The following is a 23659-nucleotide window of genomic DNA, read 5'->3' as shown; positions in this document are numbered from 1 at the left end:
GGATCTGCTCCATCATGGTGGTTAATTTTTGTTTCGTTTTCTACATCTAGTTCTGTAGGACTAAACTGAGGAGCAGATCTCTGTGATTATGGAATTGAGTCAGTACATGAAATTAACATCAGAAAAGTTAATAATAACTAAAATAAAATGTACACAAATCTTATGCTGATGACTAACTGCTTGCGTATATATTAGATAAATCAACGATATATCACAAGAATGAACATTATTTTTTTCCATTAGCTCCTCAACAAAACAGGAGGAGTGACCCATGAGGAAATTCTGCAGTTTAGACTTAAAAGTGCAAGGAATATTGCTAATTTTTTAAATTCTTGTGATAGCTTATTGAAAATGGATGCGGCTGAATAATGCATGCCTCTCTGCACAAGATTCAAGGAGGTGCAATCCAAATACAAATTAAATTTGTGCCAAGTGTTAACTGAGTGGAAATTGCTAGTTTTTGGGAACAAACTCATATTGTTAACAACAATGTTAAAGAAAAAATGTATTGACAAGGCAGTGTCAGAATTCCCAGACACCTGAACAGGGATTGACAAGAAGTTCGTGAACAGATTGCTTGAACTGCCCATTTTTGAGCCAAAAATACACTTGATGAGTGGGGAACAGGTACCCAAGAATATAATGCCTTATGTTGTAAGTGAATGTAGGTAAGTAAAGTAGACCAATTTTTGTGTTAGACTATCACTTATTGCAGATATTGTTCTAATGGTAAATATAGCATCATTAAGTTTTTGAACATGATTATGAACATGTGATTTCAATTATAACTTACACTCTATCTGAATACCTAGGAGTTATGACTGTTCAGATCATATGCTCATTCTGGGCAATCAAAATGTCTGTTTTTTGTTGAATTGTTTGTATAAGACTGTAAAAACAGAGTTTTAATGTAAAGTAGCATCAATTTATTTCCTACAAGCCATGAACTTATATCTTGCACCACACTATTTGATACATTGTCTTTGTTGCAATCAACATCCTCCACTATCAAGCTAGTGCCACCAGCAAACAGAAATATGAGAAAGCATTTTATTTATATACCCTTAAGAAACAGTAGTGGTCTCTACACTGACCCCTGTGCAGCACCCCACTTAATCATGGCCCAATCAGACATCAGCTCATAACCTTTTTCATTATTGTGGAGAATTACCTTTTCCTGTCTATTCTTAAAGCATGAGAAGGACCAATTGTGAGCTACTCCTATTATTCCGTAACGGTCGAACTTCTGCTGCAATATTGTGTGATCAACATTTATTAAACAGCATTTGTTAAATGAAAGAAGACACCCAGTGGTCACAACTCTTTGTTTAATCTGTCCATTGCTCCACAGAGAAGAGAGATTATAGCACTTTCCAGTTGCTAAGCCACTTGTAAAGTCAAACTGTATGTTTGACAGCAAATTATTTGAACTGAGATGATTAGTTACCCGTATATAGACAGCCTTTTCAATAACTTTAGCAAACACTGATGGCATAGCAATAGGTCTAAAATTGTCTACATTATACCTTTCTCGTTTTTATAAAGCAGCTTCACTATGAAGTATTTAATAATTCAGGAAACTGACTGTTGCTTAAGGAGGAATTACATATGTGGCTGACCAGGGGACCGCACCTATTCATCTCTGATTTTGTCCAACTTTATTGTATATGCAGGGTTTCACCAGAAATGAACATGACAGAAGTGAGAGCAGGCATGAGCCATTTATGTTAGCCTAGTTTTCAGGCAACGGTTGTCACATAGGGAAGAGTACAGAATGGTAACCCAAAGGTCATAGGGCTGAGTTCGTATACAAACACCTTTTTTTTCAGTTTCTTCGTTACTTTCACTGCATATAAACAGAAACAATGCTCAATACAGTATATGTATTAATGCTTTTCTAAATGCATGAAAAGGGAATGCAAAGGAAAATTTGGGATTGCAAATAAATTTCCAGGAAGGGTTTGTAAGGTGTACATCATGAGAAGTTTGTATGCAAAATTAGAAACTTTTATTATTTTACAGTTGATGGTTTATGCAAGCTGGGCTGATATTTGCCGTGAAAACAGGGGAAGTAGTAATTTTCTCAACATCTTACACATGTTGTCAATGGCACATTTTTTCAATTACATGGTTCTTTTAAAGTTTTTATAGAAAAGCAGACATGATTTACACTCATAAAAGATTCTCTTGCTTGGGACAGCTTGGCAGCAGACTAAGTACATAATGAAGTTCTGTAAACTTGAATTACAATGCATTACTGGAAAGTCACTTCTAGAGTCCTTGTACACGCTGTAAGTACAAACCCATACTGGAAATTTTTTTACTGTCCCAAATTTCCCTTTGCCTTTTCATATTCTTTATAAAAATATGAGTAAGAACAATATACTAAACATTATTTCAGTTTATTTGCAGTGCAATTAACATAAAAATAAAAAGCAATTAAAAAAAAGTTTCCGCATAGAGACTCAACTTGATGACCCTCAGATCACCATTCTGTAGGCTACTCTTTCTGCTACACCACCTCTGCCTGGAAACTACATTAACAGAAATGGCCCATGCCTTGCCCAGTCTGCACCAAAAATGATATTTTTTCTAAATGCTTGGCCATATAATGCTCCCACTTCTGTCTCTTTCATTTGTGGCCAAGCCCTGTATATACCATAACTTGAGATGAAATTGATGATGATGAGTAGGTACGATTTACTTGTGACTACTGGGCTAACATATGCAGCACATTGTGTTACTGTCCTGCTAGTTATCCCATCATATGCATGAGAATCCATAGTCCTCAGTCATTTAATTATTACCTCAATCTACCCCCTTATCAGTACATCTACTTATGCATCTGTTATTGCTGAATACATTGCAGTCTGTCAGTGTGTTTCTAGGAGGGATGATCCACATCAGCCTTCTGATTTGGTTGGGAATAGCAATCCAACAGACATTTTTCTAAATGTCAACATCTCACTGTAGTCTTTCGTGATCTATGGAAGGCCTATGAGATTGCTTGGTGCCATCACATTTTACTTACCCACCTCGAATGGGACTTTTGAGGCTCTATACCACTTTTTATTTATCAATTTTTTTCTCTCCGATCATCCGAGCTGGTACATTGCTCAGCTCCTCACAGATTCAGGAGAACCCCATCCTTCAGGGCTTCCTTATCACTATCATTGAGCTGGTGACCTGTATTGGACTGGTAGTACTTCCAGGCTTTACGCTGACAACTTTTACATTTCATATGGGTGTCAGTCTGTAGCCTTGGCTGAACACCAGCTCCAGATACTTGTTCAAAGGGCTTCCACTTGGGCACCTCTCCCTCCCTCCCCCTCCCCCCTTAAAAAAAAAAAAAGAGAGCGAGAGGGCTCTACCTCCATCAACCCCCTTTTAGTTTCTATTTACAGAATGAGCTGTCACCACATATTGATCGGTGTTACTCTTACCCTGCTGTATCTGCTATTCATGATTTTCTCTCTAAATAGTTGTACTATCTGCTCAGTTGTCATTCTCTGCATCCCAAGTGATGTGGATATCTGGAGAAATGAACTTTGCCTCGATTTTTAGTCTGTAGCAGAACTGATGGGGACTCCTTTCTACTTACAAAGCCTCAATTTTTCGTTGAACACATTGAGGATAAGTTTGAAGAAGTGACAGTGCCGTCCAAGAAGCGAAACAGCGCAGCCTTTATTCAGACAGCATCTGCAGCCCAATCCCAAGCGTTACTCACCTGTGACAAGCTGGGTGATATTTCTGTTTCCATTACTCCCCATAAAAGCTTCAATGTGGTCCACGGGATCATTTTCCATTGCGATCTCCTCATGCAGTCCGACAACAAGCTCCGCACCAATTTAGAACGGCGGGATGTTCATTTCATCCGGTGCGTTTACAGGGGACCCAAAAACAACAGGTTTGCTGCTGGTGCCTTCATCTTGGCCTTTGAGGGTGATTCATTGCCTGAAAAGGTCAAAGTGATGGCTTACCACTGTGATGTTAAACTTTATGTCCCTCCCCCTAAGCAGTGCTTTAAGTGCTGGAAGTTCGGGTACATGTCTTCTCGCTGCACTTCCTGTTCCACATGTTGAGACTGCAGACGTCCACTGCACCCAGATACTCCATGTGCACCTCCTCCCACTTGTATCAACTGCGGAGAGCAGCACTCCGCCTCATCGCCAAACTGCACAGTACTCGAAAAGGAGTGGAAAATCGTGGAGTAAAAGACCCTGGACCGGTTGACTTACCAAGAGGCTAAACGTAAATTTAAACGATTTCTCCCCATTTGGTTGACGTCCACATATGCTGCAGCTACGTCACCATCACCGTTCAAAGTGCCAGTGGTTTCTCACTCTGTTCCACGTACACTGGGCCCTCCAGGCCACCGGAATACATCCGCCCCCTTGGTGGTAGAGAGAAAATCTTCCTCCGTTGCTCCCAAAGCACCTACTTCAGGAGCAAGGTCCCACCAAACGCAGGTGACATTGGTCCTCTCCCCCCTGCTGGAGAACAGACAGTCTCCTCTGTCTCCTCTTGTGTGGAAGTGGTCCCTCTCTCCCAAGGTCTCCACTAATGCCACAGCAGACACTCGCCAGTGGCTCAAGGAGCCAACAGCTGCTGGATGAAGAGCTTCAAAGTCTTCCTCCATTTCTGAAGCTACTTCAGAGGAGTCCTTCCAGCAAGCCCCTAAAGAGAAGTGAGAGGGCAAGTAAACAAAGAAGTCTGTTAAGAAAAAGGACCCTCTGGTGGCCCCAACACCACCCCTTTGCGGACCTGGATCTCACTGACGCCTCATCCACCATGTAAATGGCTTTAAATACTCAGTTGGTGGCAGCAGGTGACCCTTAGGCATAACCTGCCTCCTTGCAGGATTCATGCCTTCCCAGCCTCACGATTATGTCATCCTCCAGTGGAATTGCAGTGGTTTTTTCCACCACCTGGCTGAGCTGTGGCAACTCTTAGCTTTACACCTGCTTTCTGCATTGCCCTGCAGGAAAACTGGTTCCCGGCAATATGGACCCCTGCCCTCTGCGGATGTAGGGGATATTACAAGAACCTTAGTAACTATAATTGAGTGTCAGGTGGAATTAGTGTCTATATTTTGAACTCAGTATGCAGTGAACATGTGTCCCTTGAAACCCCCCTTGAAGCTGTGGCTATCAGGATAAGGACAATGCAAGGAAGAACTGTCTGCAACGTATATCTTCGTCCAGATGGTTCCTTACCCCTGAACGCATTGGCTGCACTGATTGATCAACTCCCTAAACCTTTCCTACTTTTGGGAGATTTTAACGCTCATAACCCCTTGTGATGTGGCATCGTGCTTACTGGTCGTGGAAGAGATGTCGAAAATTTACTGTCACAACTCGACCTCAGCCTCTTATTTACAGGTGCCCCCACACATTTCAGTGTGGCACATGGCACATATTCAGCCATTGATCTCTCGGTTTGCAGTCCTGGACTTCTCCCATATAGCCACTGGAGATCACATGAAGACCTTTGTGGTGGTGACCACTTCCCCATCTTTCTGTTACTGACCCGGCGTCAGGCCCATGGATGCCTGCCCAGATGGGATGCTTTCACCTCTGCTATCACCGTTGAATCTTCCCCACACGGTAACATCGATGCGGTGGTTGAGCAGGTAATTCCAGTGATCGTTTCTGTGGTGGAAAATGCAATCCCTTGTTCTTTACCAGACCCCCAACAGGTGTTTCCAGTGTTAATATAAATGGCTTGTTATCTATCGACGCAAATGTGATTGCCGAGCACTTTGCTGAGCAGTATGCTCGCGCCTCTGCATTGGAGAATTACCCCCAGCCTTTCGAACTCTCAAACGGAGGATGGAAGGTTAACTCCTCTCAGTCACTACATGCTACAGTGAATCCATAACACCCCGTTTCAGAGTGGGAGCTCCTCGGTGCCCTTGCCCATTACCCCAACACAGCTCATGGGCCACGTCGGATCCACAGTCAGATGATTAAACATCTCTCGTCTGACTACAAGCAACATCTCCTCGTGATCTTCAACCACATCTGTTGCGTTGGTGTCTTTCCATCGCACTGGCCGGAGAGCACCATCATATCAGTCCTCAAATCCAGCAAAAACCCACTTGATGTGGATAGCTATCAGCCCATCAGCCTCACCAACGTTCTTTGTAAGCTGCTGGAACATATGGTGTGTCGGCGGTTGGGTTGGCTCCTGGAGTCACCTGGCCTACTGGCTCTTTGCCAGAGCAGTTTCCACGAGGGTTGCTCTACCACCGAGATCTTGTGTCCCTCGAGTCTGCCATCTGAATAGCCTTTTCCAGACGTCGAACACCTTGTTGCCGTCTTTTTTTTTTATTTACGAAAAGTGCATGATGCCACCTGGCAACATCATATCCTTGCCACATTATACGAATGGGGTATTCGAGGCCCGCTCCCAATTTTTATCTATAATTTCCTATTGCTTCGTACGTTCCGTGTCCAAGTTTGTGCCTCCCATAGTTCCCCCCATATCCAGGAGAATGGAGTTCCGCAGGGCTCTGTATTGAGTGATTCTCTATTTTTAGCGGCCATTAACGGTCTAACAGCAGCTGTAGGGCCATCCGTCTCACCCTGTGTGTATGCAGACGACTTCTGCATTTTATACTGCTCCACCAGTATTGGTGTTGCTGAGTTTTAGGCCACAAAGTTGTGTGTCATGCACTTCTGTCAGTGTCATACTGTTTATCCGGAATCAGAACTTTACCTTAATGATGATCCCTTCACTGTAGTGGAGACATATCGATTGTTAGGACTGGTTTTCGATGCCCACTTTTGCTTGGCTTCCTCACCTTCGTCAGCTTAAGCGGAAGTGCTGGCAGCACCTCAGTGCCCTCTATTGCCCAAGCAACACCAACTGGGGTGCAGATCGCTCTACACTGCTGCAGTTCTACAGACCCTTTGTTCAATCACGCCTTGACTGTGGGAGTCTGGTTTAAGCTTCGGCGGCACCCTCAGCATTGAGTTTACTTGACCCAGTGCACCACTGTGGCATTTGATTAGCAACATGAGCTTTTAGGATGAGTCCGGTCACCAGCATCCTGGCGGAGGCTGGAGTCCCTCCATTGCAGGTCAGGTGTGTGCAACTGCTCACCAGTTACATTGCACACATTTGTAGTTCTCCTGCGCATCCGAATTACCGTCTCCTTTTCCCACCCACAGCGGTTCATCTTCCACATTGGTGGCCCAGGTCAGGGCTTATAATTGCAGTTCACATCTGATCCCTTCTATCTGAACTAGAGTCCTTGCCCTTCCCACCTATACTTGAGGTTCATTCACAAACACCTGCATGGTGTACACTTAGGCCACTGGGGAGTCATTTCTTCTGTGTACTGACTCCTTGAGCAACCTACAAGCTATCGACCAGTGCTACCATCGTCATCTTTTGATAGTGACCATTAAGGAGTCCATCTAGGCCCTGTAATGGTCCGGTCATTTCTGTGGTGTTCGTATGGACCCCAGGACACATCAGAATCCCAGGCAATGAACTTGCTGACAAGCTGGCTAAACAGGCTGCATGGAAACCATTTATGGAGATTGGCATTCCAATAACTGATCTGCGTTCATTTTTATGACGCAAGATTTTGCATCTTTGGGAGATGGAATGGCATAGTCTCAGTACGTACAACAAACTGCATGCCATTAAGGAGACTAGAAATGTGTGGCAGTCCTCAATGCGTGCCTCTTGCAGGAACTCTGTGATTCTCTGCAGGCTCCATATTGGCCACGCTTGGGCGACCCACGTCTACCTCCTGGGCCATGAAGACCCACCTCACTGTGTTGGTGCAGCGCCCATTTGACAGTGGCTCATATTCTGGTGCACTGTCCCACTTTTACTGCCCTGTGACGAAATCTTCAGTTACCAGACTCTTTGCCACTAATTTTATCTGGCAACACCTCATCGGCTGATTTAGTTTTATGTTTTATTCATGAGGGTGGGTTTTATCATTTGATTTAAGATTTAGCGCATGTCCTTTGCCCCTCTGTGTCCTCTGCCCTAGTGCTTTTAGGGTGGAGGTTTTAATGTGTTGCAAGAGCGGCTGGCTTTTCCTTTTTATTCTCATAGTCAGCCAGCCGTGAAATCTGTTTCGTCATTTTAACCTCTTCTGCATGATTTTTGCGTTGCTGTGGTTTTCTTGTCTCCTTTTGTCCAGTTAAGTGTTTGTTACCATTCCGTTGTTCTTGTCGTTTTTCCTCTCTCTCCGTTTTGTTTTATTCTCACCCTTGTGGCATTGTTTTATTCAGAACAAGGGAACGAGGACCTAACAGTTTGTTATCTTCCCTCCCCCCCCCCCTCCTCTTTTAAACCAACTATCCGTGATGCTTTTCGTGTATCCCAGACATGATGTTCCCTCCATTGGGGAACATGTCTTGGGATGTTATTTGGAATGTTCTGCATTGTCTGTTGCTGACGTAGGAACAGTCTCACCAATGTTTTTTCGCTCTCTTTTTCTTTCTTCGTTTCCCTTCTCCTCTCGTTCTTCCGCTTCAGCATTTGAGGTTCTTCTTTTTCTTCTTCCTCTCTGTGCGCTCCTGAAGGCCGGCCCATGCATCTGACGCGTAACAGGTGACTGGGTAATGCATAATTCCCAGCCCCGGGTCAACAGCTAGGGTTCACATGCACCCCCTGGTACAGGCCAACCCAGGGAGAGGTGACTACCTGAGCTGCAACCTTCCCAAATTGACGATTGGTCCCTCAGTCAGGTGTTCAGGAGGCGTGACCTGAGGTGTGAACAATCATCTAAGGTGGGTGCACCTCCTTGTGGAGGGGGCACCCAGTTGGTAGGAGTGCGCCATCAGAAACGCTGACAATCATGAGGGATTTTCTCACAATGAGTCAGTCATCTTCGCAATCAACATCTACGAAATTTAAACGTAATGAGGCTAATGATTCAAAGACCCTTCCTGCTGCTCCACGATTCCTCATGTTTTCACATATCTAAGACGGTCACTCCTTTCCCACAGTAAATCTGTTTATTGTTCAGAAAGGTGTTGATGCAATTACCAGCCCTGAGAAATCCTGCTCTCATTTACAGAATGGCACTTTGCTTTTGGAGACTGCTTCGGATTCTCCAGCGCAACAACTGCTTGCTGACTCACATCTCCATGGCTACCCTGTTCATGTCAAGGACCGTAGAACTTTGAATTCTTCCCATGGTATAATTTACACCAGGCTGCTTGACAGTCTAACTGAGGCCGAAATCCAGCATTACCTTTCTGATCAGGGTATCATTGCCATCCATTGTGTTACGAAAAAGGTAGTTTCCTCCTTAGTGCCCAACTGCACTTTTTTTTTCACTTTTGATAGGTGGTGCTTCCGTCCAAGATCAAAGCAGGCTATAAAATTATCACAGTCCGGCCATACATTCCAAACCCGATGCACTGCTACCAATGTCATCATTTCAACCACACTAGAACATCTTGTCAACACCCAGCCAAATGGGTAGCCTGTGGTAGGGACGCACATGAGGTCGATTGTCTGCCTCGTTCCCCCCGCTGTATCAACTGGAATAGCGACCATGCCACCACCTCTCGGGATTGTCCCGTGTATCTTGATGAGTGGGCTGTCCAAGAGAAAAAGTGCCTTTCCCAGTCACTCGCAAGTTACTGGCTGGTCGGAAACCCTGCATTCTCCTGTTTGGCACCTATAGTTCTGTTCGTTACCCCTTGCTCCATTAAGGACTTGGCCATTTAGACATGCAACCTCCAATTCAGCTCTGAGGTTGTGATATAGCCCAGTATCAAGGTAGCATTGCCATCCCCTCGTCCAGCTGTGCAACAAGCCATCAAACTCTCGCCTCAATGGGTGAAGCCATCAGCTACACAACCAGTAGGCCAGAAAGGACAGAAGGATTACTCCCATGAAGACTTCCTCCGTCCCTCCAGCCAAACAACACCCGAGTCTTCCTCTAACTGGAAAGGCTTGAAGAAGTCCACCAAAGGCAAACGGTCATCACCTTCGCCAACTCGATGATCCTCTTTGATTTTGTTGCGATGTGATTCCCTTGCCCGGCTGGCCTCCGTGTTGCTGGTGCGCACCACCAACCATTTTGCAACGTTGGACTGAACAGACAGACAGCATAAACAAGCCAATGCTTCTGTGGACCCCATGGAGCAGGATCCTCCTGCTTCTGTGCTCTGAAGTAGCAACTCAGCAGTCTCCGAGGTGACACCCCTTAATCTCATCCTCATCATGACTATCCTCCAATGGAATGTTCGTGGCCTTCAGTCCAGCTAAGGGGATTTGTGGCTTCTTTTAGCATCACAGCGTCCCCTTGTACTCTGCCTCCAGGAAACAAAATTGTGCCCTCACGATTGCTTTGAGCTTTCACATTTCTTACCAATTTGTTTTGACCTTACCCCTGAGGTCGGCATTCCGTCTCATGGGTGTGTTATGCTGCTCATATGGGATGACATTCACACTCATCTCCGTGACTACCCATCTTCAAGCTGTTGCAGTTCGCCTTTTCCTTCCTTACCTGACTTTTTCCCTCTGTACCATTAATGTCCCCCCGTCATTCGATGTCATCAGGGCAGACTTCCTTCAGCTTATTGGGCAGCTGCCTCCCCCATATTTGCTACTCTGTGACTTTAATGTGCATCATCCCCTTTGGGGTTTTCCCAGGACCTGTCAGAGAGGTACCCTCTTGGCTGACCTCCTTAACCAACTTAACCTCTTCTGCCTTAACACTGGAGCACCCACTTTCCTTTCCAACCCCTAGCACACCTGTTCCCATTTGGACTTATCCTGCACTGCCCAGCTTGCCCATCATCTTGAGTTGTTCATTCTTTCTGACATCTACTTGAGCGACCATTTTCCGTGTGCTATCCATTTGCTGACTCCTACCCCCATATGTGTGCACACCCAAATGACAGCTTACTAAGGATGACTGGTGGCTACTCCTCCCTGGCGACCTTCGAAGAACACGGTTTCCCCAGTTGTTTGACCAGGTGGACTATCTTACGAACATTACCCTTACCCGCACTTCCTCTTTACCACACAGTCCCTTGGCGGACTGAGGTATGCTGAGATGCAATTCACCCACCAGGTATGCTGAGATGCAATTCGCCCACCAAAATTTCCGGCTTGACATTAGCAGACGATAGCATCGTGGACCCCATTGCTATCTCCAACACCTTGGACCGCCATTTTGCGGAAGTTTCTCACTATCAACGTGCGCCTTCCTCCATTGGAAACAAGCAGAGGAGGCATGGGCAATACCCTTCTCTTTTCCAAATCATGAGTGCTACAACGCCACCCTTACTATGAAGGAGCTAGATCACCCTCTCAGTTTATCCCAATTGTCCGCCCCAGTACCAGACGCCATCCACATTTAGATGTTGCAGCACCTTTCTCTTGTGGGCGAGCACTTTCTGCTTAACACGTACAGCCGCATCTGGGTAGAGGGCACATTTCCCAGACGCTGGCATGAAGCCACTGTCATACCCATACCGAAGCCCAGTAACCTTCCTTCTAGCTACCACCCCATCTTTCTTACCAGCTGCATTTGCAAGGTGATGGGACGTGTGATTCGTGCGCAGCCGGCATGGTGGCTTGAATCTTGCAATTTACTGATGAATGCACAGTGTGGATTTCGAGCGCAGCATTCTGCAGTTGACCATCTCGTTACTTTGTCCACCCATTTGATGAATGGTTTTCTGCAGAAATACCAAATTGTGGCCATGTTTTTTGATTTGGTGAAGGGCTACAACCCCTTTTGGAGAACTGGTATCCTCTGTACTCTTTACATGTGAGGCTTCCGTGGCCTCCTGCCGTTTTCTTCAGACATTTTTAAAAGACTGACTTTTCAAGGCGTGTGTGGGTTCTGCCTTGTTGGACACCTTTATTCCAGAAAACGGTGTGCCTCAGGATTCCATCCTGAGTGCCGTCCTCTTTGTTGTTGCCATTAACCCTATAATGGCCTGTCTCCCACCAGGCATCTCCGACTCCCTTTTTGTTGACGATTTTACTATCTATTGCAGTTCTCCATGTACCAGTCTCACTGAGTGGCGTCTTCAGCGATGTCTTGATTGTCTTTATTCCTGGAGCATCGACAATAGCTTTTGCTTTTCCACTGACAAAACGGTCTGTATGAATTTCTGGCGACACAATTGGTTTCTCCCACCATCTTTACATCTTAGGCCTGTTGTTGCCCTTGCATTTGTTGAAACTACGAAATTCGTGGGACTCATGCTCAATAGGAAACACTCCTGGTCCTCCCCTGTGTCTTGCCTGGCAGGCCGCTGTACGCCTTTCCTCAATGTCTGTGTTCTCAGTGGTACTCTTCCTGGGGTGCCGATCGAATCACCCGCCTCCATTAGTACCGGTCCCTTGTCCGTTTGAAACTCGACTATGGGTGCTTTGTTTATGCATCTGCACGTCCATCCGTCTTACACCGTCTCAACACTATCCACCATTGTGGCATCCATTTCGCCACAGGTGCCTTTTACACTGGCCCGGTTGAGAGTCTGTGTACTGAACCTGCTGAACTACCACTGTCCCACCACCATGACTTTCTCCTGAGCAGGAATGCATGCCATTTGTCTGCCATGCATTGCCACCCATCCTATGCCTCCTCCTTTGATGATTCCTTTGATTGCCAGTATAGGGCGCATCCCTCTCCTCTGTTACCTCCTGGAGTCTGCTTTCGACACTGGCTATGACGCCTTAAATTCACACCACCTGCACCTATCCTGGTGGGTGTGAACCCTTCACCACCTTGGCTTCGTGAAGCGGCCCATGTTAATCTTGGCCTTCATTCGCTTCTAAGGACATTACCCCAGCCTTGGTCTATCACCTTCAGTTTCACGACCTTTGCATGCAACTTCACATTAGTACCTTTGAATGTACTGATGGCTCTCGGACTGCTTGTTGGGTCGGGTGTGCCTTCATCAGTGGCACCTGTGTTTTTCGATATCATATTCCGGCACACTGCTTGGTATTTACAGCCAAGCTCTTTGCCTGGGTCAGGCCACAGAGTACATCCAGCAACACAGACTTTCCAATGGTACCCTCTGCTCAGACTCACTCAGCGCCCTTCAAAGTCTGTGTGCGCTGTACACTGCCCATCCCTTGATGCAGTGGGTCTGGAAGACTGACTCTTGGTGGAGCCAGTATGATGTTTCTGTGAGTTGTCATGTCGGTCTGCCAGGAAAGTATGCTGCTGACAAGACTGCAGTCCTTGTACCTCAGCCCACAAGTTCCTGTATTCCCTCCAATGATCTCTGTGTTGCCGTCTTTCAGGAGTGGTGTCCCTTTGGCTTCGCCATTGAGCCTCCCTTCATGGGAATAAGCTCAGGATTATTAAGCCTCTCCCAAAGGCTTGGATAACCTCCTCTCGGCCCTTCCGCCGGGAGAAGGTCATTTTAACAAGATTGCATATTGGGCACTGCCTTTTTAGCCATCGTCATTTGATAAGTGGCGCCCAAGTTTTAACTGTCCACCACTTTCTGATGGAAGGCACATTTTTAAACTGTTTATGTTCCTGATCAGGTTTGCTGTCTGAGTTATCGGCCATTGTAGCAAATGACGCGTGGGCTGCCGACCCCATTTTACTTTTTATCCGCCATGCAATATGGTGAAGGCCATTTAATTTTTAGTTTTGGACCTCCATTTCTGTATGATGTCTTTTTTAGCCCTTTTTCCACGTGCCTGTTTTTAGCTGTCTTCTCTTACCTCAATTGGGACTGACATAAAGTCGTTCTTTAACCCCTCTCTGTCTTCGTGTTTTATAGTTTTGACTTGGGTACGTGTGACCCCAGTTGTTTTTTGCACCCTAAAGCAAAACAAAACCAAAACAACATTCTTGGTGTGTGTGTGTGTGTGTGTGTGTGTGTGTGTGTGTGTGTGTGTGTGAGAGAGAGAGAGAGAGAGGGGGGGGGGGGAATTGAGATTTAATCTGATGATAATGAAGACCAGAGCAGAATCAATATGTCACTATTATGAAAACACTGATGTAATGGCATTCAGATGTTCTTAAATGTTCTGAAGGAAATAGGGAGGAATGTCCTAATGATATCTTCTTGGTTGTTTAAGTGACAGTGTGTACTTGAAGAAAGGTTTTGACAAGTTTGCCACTTGTTGAAACCTTGCTTCAGTTGAAACTGTCATTTTGATTACTCAAGGTTTCTTCAATGAAATGCACTCTTAAAAATCAGCATTCTGTTAGAGTAGCATTTTGTTAATGCAAAATTAGATCTCCCTGTATCTGGTGGAAAAGCCATTAACTGGCCAAAAAGACATTCTGATAACATGTACAGGTAGGCAAGGGTAGTACAGTTGCCGGTTGTTTCATATTGTAAAGGATTTTCCATATTTAAGAATTGCAAAAATGATCTTACATGGGTTGCTAGAATCTGGTATTTAACATTTTTTTTTTTTTTTTTTTTTTTTTGCCAATTTGTCATATTCATATAAGTCTATTGTCAAAACTACATCCCAGTTAGGCCTGTGTTGCTGATAAATACACTGAAGTATGAATTTGTCTTACAACACATTTGTCGGGATCGGAATGTGGTACATTAGAGTACTTATTTGTTATTGGACAATTCATTTAAGTTTAAATAATCAATTATTTAAACTTCAGCCTAAGTTGCTTGTCAGAGTAACTCAAATAATACAGTCTATGAATTACTGAAGAATACTTTGAAGCATGTAAAGTTGTGAGAACAGTGAAAGATGCATTATTTAAGAAAGCCAGTACTGCTGCTCCTAACCTATGGCAATTACGTGTAGCAAATAGACGTCAGTTGTTAACAGTTGTCACTCGACTATAGTTATTTATTGTGTAAATACAATTATTACTTCAGTGTTAATGCCTAATTCAACTCCTGAATGAGTTAAATAGCTATGTAATTACAGGGTATTTAGAAAGATGGGAACGCAGCCAGCATGTCAATAACAATTCAATGTGAAATGCATAAGTTGTGAAAGAGAATTTTCTGTTGCACATGGAGGGAGGGGTGACGTGAAACAAATTTTGTAACTGTTTAAACAAGCTCTGTAGTTTTTACATTCAAAGTTATTGATACAGAATTTTACATCTAACAAATTATCATAAGTTTTTGGTTACCACATTCTTCATGTCCTTCCCTTAATAAAATAACAGCTGATAGGGGTAAAAATTTTGAGTTATCTGTTTTGTCCCTTAAGATTGACCCATTCACTATACTTTGTTCATTATACAAAATGCTACTTTTGACAAGTCTCTTCTTTTATCTTCTTATATATGCACATATGATTTGCTCTATTGTTTCTGTCACTGTGTGTGGGCAGACAAAGAATCGTGTTTGGCACAATCAAACATTGGATTGAACTGTTGCACCCAACCACCTCTAAAGGTCATTGGTATATCAAACTCTTCCTTCTTTCCTTTCCTTTCATTTGTTGCACCTAATATGATATGCAGTTCAAATATGGTTGATGCTCATTAAATTGTATGAAACTCTGTCCTATTTCACTAGCTAGCATTGATGTAAATTGCATCATAATAAAACAGTTGTCCTTACTGTAAGATCTGCATTTGATTAACCACAGCAACAGTGAGAGTTCATGAGATACAATAACAGGCATTGAACTATTAGGCAATAAAGTTAAGATGATGATATTGTATCCCATAGCAGATCAGCTGTCATTTGGATAAAGAATACACCTTCATTTTTGCCCTACTCTTTGTGTTCTGTTAGTGCACTGTAATGTGTGTGTGTTTGCTACAGTTGTTATTGTCCCTTCATGCTGCAGTGTTTCTTATTTTTGTAGAAATCATATTGCCCTACTTGGATAGCGTAACATATGGGCAGAGAATGTGAAAGGGGAAAGTGAAACAAACTCATAATGAATCCCTGTTACAGATTTACAAGGGGTGCTCTTATTCAGCATGCAAACTGAATCTGATTTTAGGTGTATCCCATGGTTATTTAAGTAAAAGTCTATTTAAAACTAATGAACAGTTGAAATGCATAGCACTTTGTCTCCTTCCCTAGATTAAACTGGAAGCATTGAATCAAGAAGGGCTTCTAGTTATAAGAATAAATACCAGATCCCTGAGGATTGAACAGTTAACACCTGTGGATTTACCAAAATTGATTAATGCAAAGAGTGGGAAAATTATTTTCAGAGCCTATTGCACAGCTTCCATCATTGGGTGACCAAACCAAAGTATCAGTGTGATCTGCCAGTTAGTTGAAAGGATACCATTTTATATCCTGAGTCTGTCACTCAGCATCAGTGCCAGTTTTGTTTTGTTCATTAGTTTGTTCCTGATATAGTCTAGTAAAAATTTCTGAATAATTTAGTGAACTAAAAGCAGGTTCTTGTCATTAATTATTAATTCTTTTTGTCTGTTCATCAACTGTAGTTTACTCTGATGTTGGATACAAACTATAGAATCTTGATCCTTTTTTTGTTATATTGTGTGCAGAGCACTAATGAAGTTAAGAAAGTATGGAACTATGATGCAAAGTTTGAGGTATGCCTAGATAAGTTAATTGGTATGAGCATTGCCCATGAAAGTTGAGGAGCTAGGTTTAGGTCTGTGAGGATTGTATATTATCCCACATTGGCCTGTTGGTTATTCTTTGTGACACTCAGTCATAAACTTATTGATTTGCTTCTTTGCAGATTGTGCATTATGTTACACAACTGAGTCTGGCTTTTGCTCACCGACAATTCATTCTGAAGTAGTAGTAGATGTTGCATGGTGGAGCAGCCTGGCAGTTAAGTTCACTACTAGCTACATGTGTGAGCTGGCATTGGGTGGATGTGCAGTAGAGTTTATCGTTTTTGGTACAATTATCCATGCACATTCTGACGGTCTCAAGGTTTCATTGTAAAATGGTTAATGCTGTGTGATGGCGTGTGGTAAACTGCTAAAGCTGAGTGTAACTGAAGTGTTGTAAATGAGTAATAATTCTGGTTGCAAGCCATGCAATGTGTTATTCACTAACAAGTGTTCTTAATTGAACCCTCATTGTGTGGTTCCTCACATTACCAGCAATACAAAATATGTCATTAGCTCCTTGGAATAGAGATAGGCAACATCATCATTTAATAGAGTACACCAGGTGGTGTTGTAAGTCTGAGTCTGGCACACAGTTTTAATCCGTCATGACGTTTTCCCCATGTTCCACTTTTCATTAATCACCTTCACATATGTAACCACATCAAAAAATTAGAAACATGATATGACATGTCTTTATAATGCAATATCTGTTCCCTCGTATTCTTGGTTTTAGTAGTACCTGAAGCAAAATGGCTCTTGTGTACACCAAATTGCTTTACTAGGTCTTATTGGAGGTGATATGTCCTTGGCTTCCACTGACCTATAAACTGACTTATGGCTAAGTGTAGATTTGAATCAACTGCACAACAATATTTTCACATAACCAGAATATTGCCTGTGGTAAAAGTAGTGAAAGTGGCAAAAAGTTTTTGTATTCATCATGTGTTTAACTCTCTATCTTTGGTTGTAGTCTGACAGTTACCCACTTCATTGTATACCACACCATATTTAGATAGTGTATACCAAATAGCGTTTTGCCAGATACACTCTTATACTTGTGGATTTAACTCACTGGAGAGGACTGCAACGTACAAAGTTCCAAAACCTGCATGTAGCCTAAGTGTGGAACCTAAGAACATAGTCTTTCCCCTTATTTATAGTTCCTGGAGGTACTGCAAAAATAAGATTAGACTAATTATTGTGCACACAGAGGAATTCAAGCAGTCATTCTTCCTGCACTGAATGTATAACTGAAATGCAAAGAACCCTATGAATGGTGCTTTGGGACCTATCCTTTGCAGTGTTCTTCAGTGGTTTGCAACGGATGTGTATGTAGAATATTACTGAATGGTTGAAGATGGGTAGACATCTGTGCCTGGGCATGCTTGGAAAAATCATACCAATCTATTTTTACATACAGCTTAAACAAGTAGTAGTTGATATAACATTCACTCAGGCGTTGTTTCTATATGTATCATTCCAACCAAGTATGCTTTTGAAGAGTGCACATCACCCATTCCAACTACATTATCTTGATAATCTGCAAAAATTACTTCATAGTTGTTTAATCATTTACAGTTGTCTGCAATCAATAAAGCAAAAGATCTAATTAAAAATCCACCTGAAAAATCAAAATATGAGTCCTGCAAGCGCTGGTTCATGCTCTCTAGTCTTCCACAGTTGAAATCTGGTAAGATAATTTTCATTATTTCTGAATTTTTCATATTGCATTTAAGTAGTGTGTTATTTGGAAACATTAGAAATTAATAAGTGTTCATAGGATGCTTTACTATGTTTCACATTTTCTGGTTTGTGTTATGTTCTTTCCAGCATAGTGATAGATTCACTCAACCAGTAGTCGGAGGAGGGGGTTAGGTGTCAGCAATTTATTATGGCTTCTGACACCACTGAAGTACGGCATTTTTTCACATAAACATGTATAGCATTGCCGGAAGTGGAAGGAACATACAGTACCAAAGAAATCTTACAATCAGCTAGGAATCAAATCAAAAACCTTTTGCACATGTAAAGAAGCTAAACTTTTTTTTCTGTTTATGCTTAGGAGACAGACATAATCATTGGGAATGTCAAAGCTATTGGGAAGAGATAGGGTAGTTTTTTAGGATGCATAACCATTTTGGGGTTGGGGGAAAGGGGTGGGAGGGAGGGAGGGAGGTTTGGGAGTAAGCAGGGGGGAGGGGGGTGGGGGCAGGGCTGACATTCAGTATGCTAAGATGATCTGGTGTAGTAAATAAGAAGTAGAAACCATATTATCTACAAAACAAAACAGAAAATGTCAAGTAGACAAATGACACACAGTGAGAAGGGTATTTACAGATTAGGAAACATGTAAAATATCAAAACAATTGAAAATATATTGAGCAATTTGGAAGGAACAAAACATGCCCTTATCAAAGAAGATGAAGTAGTCCAATTAAGTCATAAAAGTAAATAATATAATAATAATAATAATAATAATAATAATAATAATAATAATAATAGCAGCTCAATTAAGTCAATCAGTTAAGAGAGAGAAAACAATACCCAAGGCTATACACAAGTAGCAGATACAATAGACAAAACATTACACCAATGAATATCTCGACTGGGATATGGTGATGGAATATCCTTTGTAAAATAGAAAAAGCAGCTGACCACTAAATGCAACCATCTATAAATTCAATAGTAATGTTTACCCTTTCCATTATAAATAATTCAGTAGAAAGACGGTTATTGCAACTGATATGAAGATAACAGTGTTTAGCTAGAAGACCTTTGAAACACACAGAAGACATAGCAGACATCACTATAACTTGCGCACGCGCCCACACACACACACACACAAATCGGCGGGTATGTAAATAATTAGAGATATAATTCTGTGTGACATGTAGAATGGTCTCCATACCTCATGGCCCGATGTTGGATTGCATGGAAATGTGCTGGCAGGCATACTTGTTGTCAAGGTTCTGGATGACTACGTTTGACCACCATTAGGGAGGCTTACTGTATTGTGCACCAAGCACATCGTAATCCCTTCCCATCTGTGCCTGCCATCCAAGAACAAGTAAGCGACTTGTACAACATTCTGTGTCATCCTGTGCCATTGGTTGGAGACTAGCAGCAGCAGCAGCAGGACTAAGGAATTACTGCCCCATTCGTAGGCTTCCATTAACACCACAACACCAGTGACTGTCTTTGGAGTGGTGCCATGACCAGGAAAAATGAACTGCTGTTCAATGGGTTGCATTGTGTCCAGCAATGAATCACAATTTTGCATTGCTTCGGATGACCATCATCGACTAGTGTGACTGTGACCTGAAGAGACACCCCATTTCATTTGGTTCATACTGAGTAATGTTGAAAGTACTTTAAAGAGGTGCAACTTGAACTGTTTGCACTAATCAGTTGTGACATGTAGGGATATGCCAAAGTAGACAATCCACTCACAAAACCAGATTGTGGCTTCCATTGTTGCTCTTGCCACATTCATTGGATGGTCCACAGGCTAACAAGAGAAATGGTATAACTGGCATCCGTCCGACTGCTATAAGTTGCTTGTTGGCTGAAATCTGTAGTAACAAATGGTAGGGCTTGTGACATCAATACTTTGCAGTTTGCCATTAAAGTTGAGTGCAATATTTGAATATGTCAGAGCTGTAAGTCTGACAGTGCTTCAAGGGACATCTTCAGTTCATTGGCTCCTTCTTGAGCATTGCCAAGTGCTGCAAAGTCAAAGATGCTACAAAGCAGCATCAGTGCAAGATGAGGCATCGTCTGGTCCATTCTGCTCACCACCAGCATCGGTATGTCAGATAACTGTAGTAAACCGTGAAGTGAAGTCCAGTTGCCACCTCTGGTGTGATTATGCCTCTTCCGAGTGGCTTATAATCTGTGATAAGGGTGAAATGTCTAGCTCCAAGCGTAGTGCCAAAACGGTTAGACTTAGGTATAGTCCACTTAGGACTCATGAGTGTATGTGAACTTTTCTGCTTGTGAGGTTATAATTTTTTACTAAAGACACTGAAGTAAGACTCCTCATTAAACAGTTAAGACTCCTCAAAGCAAACAATTCACTAAGCCCTGATACAAAGCAGGCTTTATTTAGGGGTAATAATATTAAGCAATGTCAAATTGGGTAAAATCATTAAATCAGTAGTAGAGAAGGTGTACAGATTACTGAGATTTGTTGGTAAGATTCTGGTTAAGTACATCACATCTGTAAAGGTAGAGATTGTCAGTTATGTTGTACATGTCATCGTAATTGTACTATCAATTTTGACACACTTTTTTTTCAGTAAATCCTGTTCTATATTTTAGAGTTTGTGATGTTTACATACTAAGCAATCACTGGTGCTGTGAGAGAGAGGTATCGTATATCGTAAAGCTGAAATACTAAACACCTTTTTCCAAAGCTGTTTCACAGAGGAAGACCACACTGCAGTTCTTTCTCTAAATCCTCGCACCAACGAAAAAATGGCTGACATTGAAATAAGTGTCCAAGGAATAGAAAAGCAACTGGAATCACTCAACAGAGGAAAGTCCACTGGACCTGACGGGATACCAATTTGATTCTACACAGAGTACGCGAAAGAACTTGCCCCCCTTCTAACAGCCGTGTACCGCAAGTCTCTAGAGGAACAGAAGGTTCCAAATGATTGGAAAGGAGCACAGGCAGTCCCAGTCTTCAAGAAGGGTCGTCGAGCAGATGCGCAAAACTATAGACCTATCTCTCTGACGTCGATCTGTTGTAGAATTTTAGAACATGTCTTTTGCTCGAGTATCATGTCGTTTTTGGAAACTCAGAATCTACTATGTAGGAATCAACATGGATTCCGGAAACAGCGATCGTGTGAAACCCAACTCGCTTTATTTGTTCATGAGACCCAGAAAATATTAGATACAGGCTCCCAGGTAGACGCCATTTTCCTTGACTTCCGGAAGGCGTTCGATACAGTTCCGCACTGTCGCCTGATAAACAAAGTAAGAGCCTACGGAATATCAGACCAGCTGTGTGGCTGGATTGAAGAGTTTTTAGCAAACAGAACACAGCATGTTGTTCTCAATGGAGAGACATCTACAGACGTTAAAGTAACCTCTGGCGTGCCACAGGGGAGTGTTATGGGACCATTGCTTTTCACAATATATATAAATGACCTAGTAGATAGTGTCGGAAGTTCCATGCGGCTTTTCGCGGGTGATGCTGTAGTATACAAAGAAGTTGCAGCATTAGAAAATTGTAGCGAAATGCAGGAAGATCTGCAGCGGATAGGCACTTGGTGCAGGGAGTGGCAACTGACCCTTAACATAGACAAATGTAATGTATTGCGAATACATAGAAAGAAGGATCCTTTATTGTATGATTATATGATAGCGGAACAAACACTGGTAGCAGTTACTTCTGTAAAATATCTGGGAGTATGCGTGCGGAACGATTTGAAGTGGAATGATCATATAAAATTAATTGTTGGTAAGGCGGGTACCAGGTTGAGATTCATTGGGAGAGTCCTTAGAAAATGTAGTCCATCAACAAAGGAGGTGGCTTACAAAACACTCGTTCGACCTATACTTGAGTATTGCTCATCAGTGTGGGATCCGTACCAGATCGGGTTGACGGAGGAGATAGAGAAGATCCAAAGAAGAGCGGCGCGTTTCGTCACAGGGTTATTTGGTAACCATGATAGCGTTACGGAGATGTTTAACAAACTCAAGTGGCAGACTCTGCAAGAGAGGCGCTCTGCATCGCGGTGTAGCTTGCTCGCCAGGTTTCGAGAGGGTGCGTTTCTGGATGAGGTATCGAATATATTGCTTCCCCCTACTTATACCTCCCGAGGAGATCACGAATGTAAAATTAGAGAGATTAGAGCGCGCACAGAGGCTTTCAGACAGTCGTTCTTCCCGCGAACCATACGCGACTGGAACAGGAAAGGGAGATAATGACAGTGGCACGTAAAGTGCCCTCCGCCACACACCGTTGGGTGGCTTGCGGAGTATAAATGTAGATGTAGATATGTATGAAATTACATATGTTCACGCTCGCATACAAGCAGGTGGAGATTGTGAATCTATATGTGCAGCAAAGAGAAATTCAAACCTAAAGCATATCTTCGGATATTTATTCAATTTTTATAGGATGCTTTCTTTTCATTGGTCATCTGTGTCATGTGTTCCTAAGTTTAGATATATCTTTCAAGACTTTGTTGCTAAGTGCTTGCAACAATGCATGATTGTTCACAAAAGGTTGATAAAAAATCATTAAGTGCAAGCAACAATGGAATTCACGTATTCTTTTGAGGTGCAGAAATTTAGAAATAGTTTCCACTCAGTCTTGAAGTTGCAAAATCCGATGTGCATTGACAAGGTACCTTAAAAATTTTACTTCCATTGCCCCTTTTGACAGATTAATCACCAAACCATGCTGTCTTGAAGATCGGGAGGGTTTGGGCTGCATTGCATAGTCTAAATGGCATTTTCAGAAATTTTGGGGTCCAGTTGTGCAAAGAGCAATAGCAATTTTGTATATGCCTTTTGGTGCAATTGGTATACGATAGAAAGCACTGTTGAAGTCAAACATGGAGAAACCCGTTTTGCCACAAAAATGCAGAACAGTTTTAGATATGTGGCATGTGGTAGCTGTCAGGTATCGTTGTGGTGTAATGCTGGCAAAAGTCACAACAAGGATGCCACCTGTTGATCTTACTCTGTGAACAGTATAGTGTGTTGAGACCCAACTGCGATCTGAAGGTGAAAAGGCCCTCCATGCTAACACAAAAGAGAACTCTTACTTTGTGATCTTGAATTTGTCTGAAGGTATACAATGAAGCCACACATGATCTGTTAGTTCTGTTGTGGAGTCATTGTGATTCATCACATAGTGTTTTACCAGTGCTGGATTAGGTGATGGAAGGGTAACTTCAGGAAATGGGTGAGTGGGTCATCATTTGGTGAATCGGCAGCATTCACTTTGATGCTAGTGTGGTTGGTTTGGTGTAGCTGTATTTTGCTAGACAACTATGTTGCAGAGTCAGACAGACTGTGGTGGTGTAGATTTGAAAGGAGGCCATTAAACAATAGAATTCTGCTTCAACAACTGGGTATAGCATCACAACAATGAATCTCCATTCAAATTCATGTGGAAGATTGAAG

At 42.7% G+C, this 23659-nt stretch overlaps 1 protein-coding gene across 1 annotated transcript in view; it reads left to right on the top strand.

The window, feature by feature from the left end:
* LOC126092076 (uncharacterized) overlaps window positions 1-23659 on the top strand; it is a 43475-nt gene that overhangs the window by 5810 nt on the left and 14006 nt on the right. The window contains exon 2 of the mRNA XM_049907497.1: window positions 18092-18203. Within this exon, the coding sequence (XP_049763454.1) occupies window positions 18092-18203 (112 nt within the window). The remainder of the gene's footprint in view (window positions 1-18091; window positions 18204-23659) is intronic.

Source organism: Schistocerca cancellata, chromosome 7, assembly GCF_023864275.1.
Source record: "Schistocerca cancellata isolate TAMUIC-IGC-003103 chromosome 7, iqSchCanc2.1, whole genome shotgun sequence".
Lineage (NCBI taxonomy): Eukaryota > Metazoa > Arthropoda > Insecta > Orthoptera > Acrididae > Schistocerca > Schistocerca cancellata.
The sequence above is the reverse complement of the archived record's forward strand: the minus strand, read 5'-3'. Positions and strand labels throughout refer to the sequence as shown.